The 9,428-nt window shown below is 41.4% G+C and overlaps 1 protein-coding gene and 1 long non-coding RNA gene across 2 annotated transcripts; one reads left to right on the top strand and one right to left on the bottom strand.

Annotated features, from left to right (window-relative positions):
• Positions 1-150: 150 nt before the first annotated feature.
• LOC106149194 lies at positions 151-882 on the bottom strand. Its single transcript, XR_001235197.1, has 3 exons — positions 632-882; positions 353-509; positions 151-243 (listed from the first exon to the last, which is right to left on the bottom strand). It is a non-coding gene; the product is annotated as an uncharacterized LOC106149194 (long non-coding RNA).
• Positions 883-1,011: 129 nt separating this feature from the next.
• Mrpl18 (mitochondrial ribosomal protein L18) lies at positions 1,012-8,376 on the top strand. The gene is made up of 4 exons (XM_005390710.2): positions 1,012-1,210; positions 1,630-1,816; positions 7,151-7,382; positions 8,005-8,376. Exons 1-4 carry the CDS (start codon positions 1,114-1,116, stop codon positions 8,074-8,076), a joined length of 588 nt encoding a protein of 195 aa, XP_005390767.1. The 5' UTR covers positions 1,012-1,113; the 3' UTR covers positions 8,077-8,376.
• Positions 8,377-9,428: the final 1,052 nt, after the last annotated feature.

The raw sequence follows: 9,428 nt of genomic DNA, 5'->3' as shown, positions 1-9,428 counted from the left end.
TGCGGGCCGGGGCCGCGCTCCTCGGGGGTCGCTCGGGGCACGGCGCCCACGGGCCGTGTCGGGAGGCCCGCCCCCGCCTCGCCCCCCTTACCGTTCTGCGAGCGGATCGCCTCCCCGGTGCTGCGGTCCCCCAGCACGGACAAAGGGCCCTCCATCTTCGCGGAGAGGTTCGCGTCCAATTTCGTGCCGACCGCGTGTTAGCACTACCTCCGCGCACCAGCCGCACCACGCGAACCGCGAAGGCTGCTGGGTAAGAGAACTTGTCACTGCCCCCCTCCCCGGCCCCGCTGCAAGGCACGGCGGGAAGGAGGGGCGGGGCAGCGAAGCGGGAAAATTGCTGGAAAGGAGGAACCTTAAAATGGCTGGCTCAGTATATGCGTCCTTGGATACCGTAGAAGGGCGCGGAACAGAGATCGGAAGTTATGAGGTTGGACCAACGGGGGAAGGAAATACGCTTGAATTCTTGCGGAAGGCGATCTGCGCGTGCGCGTTGAAATTTTTCGTGTGTTCTAGAAAAAGTGGTCAGTGGGCGGAGTTAAGAGTTGGGGCATAGGCAGTGAACGTTCCATCTTCTTAAGTGCTTGTTCGGGGAGGATGAAGCCGATCGCCCCTGCTTTGTTCTAGAACTCACGAGGGTTTGCACGTGGAAGGATCAGGGAAGGCTTTCGCTGGGGAGTACGGGCAAGGTTCTAGTTAATTGAAAACAGTGCATCTGGCTTTTGTCCTTTTCCTCACACGTATAGCCCTGTCAGTTTGAGCGGGAGCTGTGGGACTACAGGACCCAAAGGGGCGTCAGAGGACGCGATGGCCTCCTTGGTGGCTAAATTTGAGGCAATAGCGTTCCCCCACCCTTGATCCTCCCGGAGCGCCTCTCGCGGAAGGCGGTGGGTTGGCTTCCGGCCTGCGTGCCCCTTGACGTATGCGGTGATTGGCGGAGCCGAAGTGACAGATTGCGAGTTTCGCCACTCAGTTTTGGACAGCAGAGGTCCGCTCCCTTGCGGCCGTCCGCATCCTCCTTCCAGATGCAATATGGCTGAGGCGGGATAATTGCTCGTTCTGAGGTCACGAAAAGACGGCAGTCCTCCCGTGCTTTCGTCCGGCTTCTTGTCAGCGATGGCGTTTTTGTCACGGTTCTGGCATTTGCCGATTTACAGGAACCCGAGTTATTTATCTTATTGCACTTCTCAGCGTACTCCCCTGTGCCTGCACAGTGAGTGAATTTTACAAGCCATATTTTATTTGTTTGTGTTCAGATGGAACCCAGGACCTTGGCACTGAGCTACACCTCTGCCCGCCACCCCGTTATTTTGAGGCAAGGCCTTTGTAAATGGCTCAGGCTGGCTTGAACTTGCCATCTTCCTGCCTCGGCCTCACAGTGTGCTGGCATTCCAGTGTTCACCACCTGGCCTACCTCTTGGAAATGCTGTTGGACGTAGGGTAGAGTAATCGTGCTAGCAGCATTGTGATGACTGTGGCAGAATGTTATTTATCAGGGTGTGCGATGACAACGTTCACTTCGCCCTCCTTTCAGAGTCCAAAGATTGGGGATGGGAATAGTTAAGAGCACGTTGCTGTTCTACCTGTATCAGTATTTTTTTAAGGATCCGTGTGGTCGTTTCCATTTCTTAGATTGTCGGCTCGCAGCTCTCTCAACCGGCTCCACTCCAGCGGTGAAGCCCGACGCGGAGCCTGTGGAAAATGAAGCCGTTGCCCCAGAGTTTACGAACAGAAACCCCCGGAATCTGGAGCTCTTAGGTGTAGCCAGGAAAGAGCGGGGTTGGGGGACCGTGTGGCCCTCCCGCGAATTCTGGCACAGGTAATTAAGTAATTAAGTCTCCTAGTGGCTGACAGCGTGCACAGCACCGTATAGATTGTTTCTGCAGTTCATTCGATGAGGGCGCCAGGTTTGCCTGGGATTCTCTCATAGGAAGCTAAAGCGTGTAGTGTAGAGGTGGGGCTAGCAGATGGTGCTGGAGAAAACTTAAAGGTAATGCCAGAGTAGGAGACAGGTTGTTTTCTAAGGCGTGTAGGAAAAGGTGATTTTCCAAAAGCTGAGATCAGAAAAATAGGAAAAAGCAAAAAGTCACGTGCTAGAAAAAGCATTCTAGTGTTTCGAACAGCTAGAATGGGGATGCACTTGAGTGTTTGAGGAACTGACAGGTCAGTGTAGTTGGAGTTCCTTGGGCCAAGGTTGAGTGATGGAAAATGGAAATAGGGGCACTAAATTATTGTCACTTGCTAATTGCCAAGTTGTCCAAACTGAGCTGGAATTTAAGAGCCCCTTGGCGCCCCAGAGTTCTAGGATGACAGACATGTGCCACCATGTTCATTTATTTTTACATTTTTAAAAAAAGGTTGAAAAACTTAATATTTTGTGACACTTGAAATTTAGATAAAATTCAAATTTTGGTGTCCACAAAGGAGATTTTCCTATTTACATTTGTTTAGCAGTACCGTGATTGAGCTGATCAGTATATACAGACTATGGCCTACAAAGCTTAAAAGGAGCCGGGTCATTACCTTTGCAAATGAAGATCAGCAGTTGAGACTTTATTTTCACTGCCTAGGAACTATGAGGTTTTAAAGTTCCAGCCAGAGTGATATGGGTTTGAAGATCATTCTAGCCGCTTTGGGAAAACAAATTTTTAAGGGTCGGGGGATAGAAAAGGGAAGACCAATATGACTGGATTATTATGGACATGAGATACTTTTGTTTTATTTATTTAGCCATACTGGGGATGGAACCAAGGGCCTTGCACATGACAGACAAGTGCTCTACTACTGAGCTTTGTGTCCAACCCCAAGATGGTTGTTTATTGAGAACTTTGTATTTACCAAGAACTACATTAGATTGAAACTTTCTTTTTGCCACAAACTGTGCTAGTTGCTTTAAACGTATTTTGTCATTTGATTCTTAAAACTATATTCTCTAGCAGGTACAACAATTTTTCACCATTTTTCAGAAGGGGAATTAAGGCTGAGGGAAACATGCTTAGTAAGTTCCAAAACCAAGATTCAAACACATTTTACATGATTCTGGAGTCAGGACACTAAATTAATGTCACTATGCTGCAGCATAGTGAAGGCATTTATTTGCTGCTTATTTCTTTGATGGAGATTTAAAGTAGCATATTTCTTAAGGACTATATAAAGAAGTAAAGGCAAATTAGAAATTATTCAGCAAACATTGGGCCTATACTTTTTTTTTGTTGTTTTGTTGTTGTTGTTTTTTCAGACAGGGTTTTGACATATAGTCTAGGCTGGCCTTGAACTTGTGATGATCCTCCTGCCTCAGATTCCCAAGTGCTGGGATTACAGATGTGTGCCATCCTGCACAGCAGGGCTGATACTCTTGTTAGTTACTGTGTTAGATGCAGAAACTACCAAAATAAAATTATGTCATGCCTATCACCAAAATTCTTAATACTTTCATAATGGAAAGTGGAGAAGGAATAATAAATAGCATGTTACAATTGCTGCAATACATCTCACTTAAAGTTTATAGTGAGGAGTTAAAAACAAATACACACAGTTGACTTAAAATATTCTGGATCTTAAGTCTAAAAATCTTTTGAAACACTGAGCTTTTTACTGTGATTAAGTATTTTGATCATTTAAATGTCTATAGACATGTCTTCCCCTGCCTTGTCATACTATCAGGGAGTTTAGGAATATTAATAGTGGGAAATGACTAGAGATTGTGAGCCCTCCTCTTTAATTGAATATATAGTTTAAGGTAAGAGGCCAAAAACTGACCTATGGGTCAGTGTTGGCATGTAATCCAAGAAATTATTTTTACTTTTTTTTTGAGACAGAGTCTTGCTAATTGCCAAGTTGTTCAAACGGAGTGGGAACTTACGAGCTCCTTGGCCTCCCAGAGTGCTAGGATGATAGACATGTGCCACCATGATCATTTATTTTTACATTTTTTAAAAAAAGATTGAAAAACTTAGTATTTTGTGACATTAGAAATTTAAATAAAATTCAAATTTTGGTGTCCACAAAGGAGAGTTTCGGATTTACATTTGTTTAGCAGTACGGTGACTGAGTTGATCAGTATATACAGACTATGGCCTACAAAGCTTAAAATATTTACTATTTGGCCCTTTACGAAAAAAGGCTGTCAACTTTTCCTTTAAAAGGGTGTGAGTTTTACAGGGCATGGTGGCCCATGCCTGGAATCCCAGCACTCGGGAGGCTGAGGCAGGTGGATTGCTGCAAGCTATGTAGCTAAACTCTGTCTCAAAAAGACAAATAAGTAATTAAATAAATGAGTGAGTGTGGTGTTTTTTTTTTTTTTTTTTTTTAACCAGAGCCACCAGCAAAACCAGGAAAATCCCCATTGCAACCTAATGCTTTTTCTATTTTTTTTTTTCCGGTACCGGGAATCGAACTCACGATGTTGCGCTTGCCGGGCAGGCGCTTTGTCGCTGAGCTAGATCCCCAGCCCCGCTTTTTCTATTTTGTATTCTTAGTGAGGATCTTCTCATTTGAGTGTTATCTTTAATTTGGTTTAGTTTTTAAAAATGTAGAGGTGGGGAGTGTAGCTCAGTGGTAGTATGCATATGTGCAAGATCCCAGGTTCAGTGCCAAATAAAACCCTAAAAGTGGGGGAAAAAATCATGTCGTTATCACTTGGTATCCACGGTGAATTGGCTCCAAGACCCCAGAAGGTATTGAAATCTGTGGTTGCTTGAGTATCTTATATAAAATGGTGTAGCATTTGCATGTAATCTATGCACATTCTCCTATAACTTAAAACTGTCTTGCCATGCATGGTGGCACATGCCTGTGATCCTAACACTCGGGAGGCTGAGGCAGGAGGATGGCTGCGAGTTCAAAGCTAGCATGGGCTACAAAGTGAGTTCAAGGCCAGCCTGAACTACATAGTAAAACCCTGTCTCAAAAAACAAACAATGTTCAGACTACTTATTTATTTATTTATTTTTCCTAGTACCGGGAATCGAACTCGACCTCGCGCTTCCTAGGCAGGCACATGTGCCACTGAGCTAAATCTCTAGCCCCTCAGACTGCTTATAATACGTGAATGTGATGGCACACACCTGTAAGTCTAGTGTTCGGGAGGCTGAGGCAGAAGGTTTTCCTTGAATTTGAGGCTAGCCTGTACTATGATGTGAGACTGTCTCAAAAACTAAAAACACAAATAAACACAAAATCTAATGCAATATAAGTGCCTTGTAAATAGCTATTATACTGTACTGTTTAAGGAATAATAAAAGAAAAAATTCTACATGTTGAATATAAATGCAGTTTTTCCCCCAAATATTTTCCATCTGTGATGAGTTGAATCCAGGGATTTGGCATCTATAGATGGAGGGTCAACTATGTTTACATGTGTTATAAAACTCAAAATGGAATATAGTTTCTTGTGTATCTTTCTAGAAATACACATAAAATCATAAATATATTTTAAAAACTGTACATGTTATCATCCATGAGCACCATCCTGTAATTTCCTTCTCCAGCCCTGTCTCCTGCAAGCATCCACTTAAAAGCACACCTTGACTCTTTGTGGTGGCTGAGAGCATTGTCTCTGGAGCCACTCTTAGCCTTAACTCCCGGTTTCATTACTGAGTAACTATAACCTTACCCAATTCACTTTACTTTTCTCTGTTTCTGCAGCTTAGAAAAGTGGAAGAATGTGATTGTTTAGAGACCTCAGATATACCTTTAAACAATTAGAACAAACATGACATATAGTGAATGCTTGGTAAATAGCTATTGTTGTGAAGTACTACATTCCAACTGTAGAATATGATTTTATGGACATTTCTAGTTAACTGGCTCCCTGTTGATGATTATCTTTTAGTTTACAGTGTTGAAATGAGTTGCCTTGACGTTGTATTTTATTTCTGAGAGTGGGTATATTTTCATGAATGTACAAGCTGTTAATATTTTCCTTTTCTGTGAACACTGTTCAAATCCTTTGTGGGGTATGATGGTGCACGTCTGTAATCCCAGCACTTGGGAGGTTGAGGCAGGAAGAATGCCACAAGTTACAGGCCTGCCTGGGCTATACAGTGAGTTCAAGGCCAACCTGCACTGTATAGTAAGACCCTTTCTCAAAAAACCAAATTCTTCACCTACTCTCTTAAGTTATTGGTTATTTCCTTATTGATGATGGAAAGTTTTTTTGTAAATTTTCATTCTTTTCCTTTTTTTAATCTTAAAGAGAACAAAAACAAAATAACAAAAACAAAACACAAAAACAAAAAAATTATACAGAATTTCAAAAAAAGATGATAGGAAATTAACAATGGTTGTATTACTTACTGTTATATTCAAAGTAGTTGCTCAGACTATCAGTTATAGGCATGCAAGACTGATAAAACAATTAAACATTTAACTATTCCTTTCAATAAACCAATAGAAATTAGAAGTACAATTGTGTGTGTGTGTATATATATATATGTGTGTGTGTGTGTGTGTGTTTTTCCTTTCCTGATAGAAGGTATTTTATGTAGTGTGGAAATTAGCCCTTTGAAAAAGATATGTTTAAAATACTTTTATCATTGCTTTTTTTTTTTTTTTGTGGTTCTGGGGATTGAACCTGGGGCCTTGTTCATACCAGGCAAGCCCTCTACCATGAAGGTATACCCAGAGCTTCATTGCTTATCTTTTGACTTTACTGTCTTATTTTTTACCATGCAGAAAATTGTGTCCATCTTGTATAAAAGCCATTTGACATGTTTGGTGTTACTTAAATAGGTCTACTTTCCTTTGAGATAATTTAAAAAATTCTCATGTTTTCTTGTAGTATTCCTATAATTTCAGTTTTTATATTGAAATCTTTATATTTATTTTGGTGTTAGCTGGGAAATAAAAGTATAAAGTGTATATTTATCTAGCACACAGCAGTTTAGCTCTGCCTCTTCAAGTCTTTTTTTTTTTTTTTTGGCGTATACATGTAAGTAAGTAAAACTCAACTTTTCAGAAATACCAAGTTTCTCTTTGATACTTGAAGTTAAGTGAAATATTTGGTTTATTATTATTGAAGATAGTCTCATAATCCAAAGTAAAATCAACTAAACCTTGAGTTTTTGGGAAATACTTAGGCATTTGTTCATCTGCTTTAATTTAACTTTGGGATGGATAGATTGTTTTATGATTGTATTCTCATCTCATTTAGGTTGCGAGTTGTAAGGACTCAGCATCATGTGGAAGCACTTGTTGAGCACTGGAATGGCCGGGTTGTGGTGTCAGCGTCCACGCGTGAGTGGGCTGTTAGACAGCACCTTTATAGTACCAGAAACGTGGTAGCTTGTGAGAGTATAGGACGAGTGCTGGCACAGCGATGCTTAGAGGCAGGAATCAACTTCATGGTCTACCAACCAACCCCTTGGGAAGCAGCTGCAGACTCGGTATTTTTGTTTTCATGTACTTAAAAGTTAAAGGGCATTGGAGGACTATGGGTGCGGCTTGGTGGAAGAGCACTTGCATAGCTTACATGAGACCCTGTGTTACAGTGCTGCAAAATAATTTTAAAAACATATAAAAGGTACTTTGTTATTCTTAATGTTAAATACTCAGATAATAATAGTTTCCAAGTGATTTCTATTTGTTAGAGCCTGGTGAGTTTATGACAGCATTATTTTCATTTAATTCTCACAGCAACCCACAGAGTAGGGACTAGTATTCCCATTCTATACATAAACAGATCAGAGTCAGTGTGTGGTGGATTTCAAATTCAGAGTGATTTCTTTTTAGACCATAATGTCAACTATTGTACTTCCTATTTATATACTGGTGTCCTTGCCAAGTATTTTAAAACTCTGCTGATTATTTGTCAATTCCCTTTTTCTCACCTAGGTCATTTTTGAGATCACTTTCCGAAAAAAACCAGTGTAGCCTGGGAGGTTAGCGAGAGCAGATCAATTGTTTATTTCATTATCTCTTGAAAAGTGAACTTATTTATCTGTAGCTTTAATCTTTTAAATGTGTGCTGACTTAATCTTTTCTTTTGTTTCTGATCTTTGAAACCAGATAAAATGCTTACAAAGTGCCATGGCAGAAGGTGGTGTGGTGCTACAGGAACCTCGGAGAATCTATGAGTGAAATAGAGGCATTAAATGTTGTGTAGATGTAAAACTATTGACTACCATGGCCATCAAAAGAAAGCATCTTGGAGGAAAAAGCAGCCTGGAAGTTTCATAGCAATAATGTAACAATGCAAGATTATTTGTAGTCAGGTTTGGTGTGTGTGTACCAGTATGTGGTTTTGTTTTTTAATCAAGGGCTAAGTTCTTCCCCATTTTTGGATGTGAAGGACATAATCTAAGGAAAGCATCATCAATTATAACTTTGGAAGGGACAAATTAAAATTGTAAGTTACAAAATAAAGGCATAATAACTTACCTTCTGCTTGTATGAAATTTCTTGCCTGTAAGCAGGGTACACATGTAAGGTCTGTAAAACATATTAGTCAAGGGTGGCTTATGGTGAGGGGGTCTCTGTAAATGTGAGTTGTTTGCTGTTCAAGGTGTAGGACTATTTTTTGTCTTTTTGAGACAGGTTCTCACTCTTCAGGCTGGTCTCAAACTCACAGTGATCCACCTGCCTCAGCCTCCCTAGTGCTGGGATTACAGGTGTGCGCCACCATGCCCAGCTGTTTTTGTTTTTTAAACAGGTGCTGTCAGTGTTAGTTTAAACTTAGAAACAGTATGTGAAGATAAAGATGAATGCTAAGCTCCTGTGGCTCTTAATTCCCGCTGCAGGTAAGCAGAGGAGAAGAGAGCCAGGAAGCACTGCAAGTGGAAGTGGACACGGACTGAGGGTAGTGTGGCTTCAGCTTGCCGTGAAGTGAGAATTGTAATTAAGTCAGAGGGGAAGGCAGAAAGGCCTGCAGGTTAACCTAACATTGGTGCTTGGGGAGATGTGTACCACGGTGGCTCTCTGAAATGCCTTGGTTAAAGTATGGGGTTAACTTGATAAATGTAAGAATGTGTAAGCACTTGAGGTAGGTTTTAGAGGTCTTTTTAAAATACTTCGTTTATACATTTATTTAGAAATGAAACAGATTTTTGTTGACAATCTGACTATTCAATTTTACAAAGATGACACAACTTTTGTGCTGGCTTCAGCAATACGTATTAAAATCGGCAAGGTACAGGGTACAGGATTAGTGTGACCCCTGCACAAAGATGACACAAGTCTATACATATGCACCAGTATTTTAAAAGGTGTGACTGATTGTGAGGCTGCGGCATCTGGTATCTTTATTTATTTATTTATATATTTTATGTCTTTTTGAGACACGTTCTCGCTATGCAGTTCAGGCTGCCTTGAGCTCACTTTGTAGCCCAGGCTGGCCTCGAACTCCCAACGGTCCTCCTGCCTCAGCCTCCCTAGTGCTGGGATTACCGGCATCACCACGCCCGGCAGCATCCGGTATCTTAACAGCCCTCTAC

Source organism: Chinchilla lanigera, unplaced genomic scaffold (genome assembly GCF_000276665.1).
Source record: "Chinchilla lanigera isolate Chin_1 unplaced genomic scaffold, ChiLan1.0 scaffold00038, whole genome shotgun sequence".
NCBI lineage: Eukaryota > Metazoa > Chordata > Mammalia > Rodentia > Chinchillidae > Chinchilla > Chinchilla lanigera.
This window is presented reverse-complemented; position numbering and strand designations above follow the sequence as displayed.

What these genes read in the sequence shown, in the direction of transcription:
- Mrpl18 (XM_005390710.2), top strand. Translation starts at nt 1,114, where the DNA reads ATGGCGTTTTTGTCACGGTTCTGGCATTTGCCGATTTACAGGAACCCG. An exon ending in TACTCCCCTGTGCCTGCACA is followed by an intron (nt 1,211 to 1,629) that starts GTGAGTGAATTT and finishes TCCATTTCTTAG; the next exon opens with ATTGTCGGCTCGCAGCTCTC. An exon ending in TCCCGCGAATTCTGGCACAG is followed by an intron (nt 1,817 to 7,150) that starts GTAATTAAGTAA and finishes CATCTCATTTAG; the next exon opens with GTTGCGAGTTGTAAGGACTC.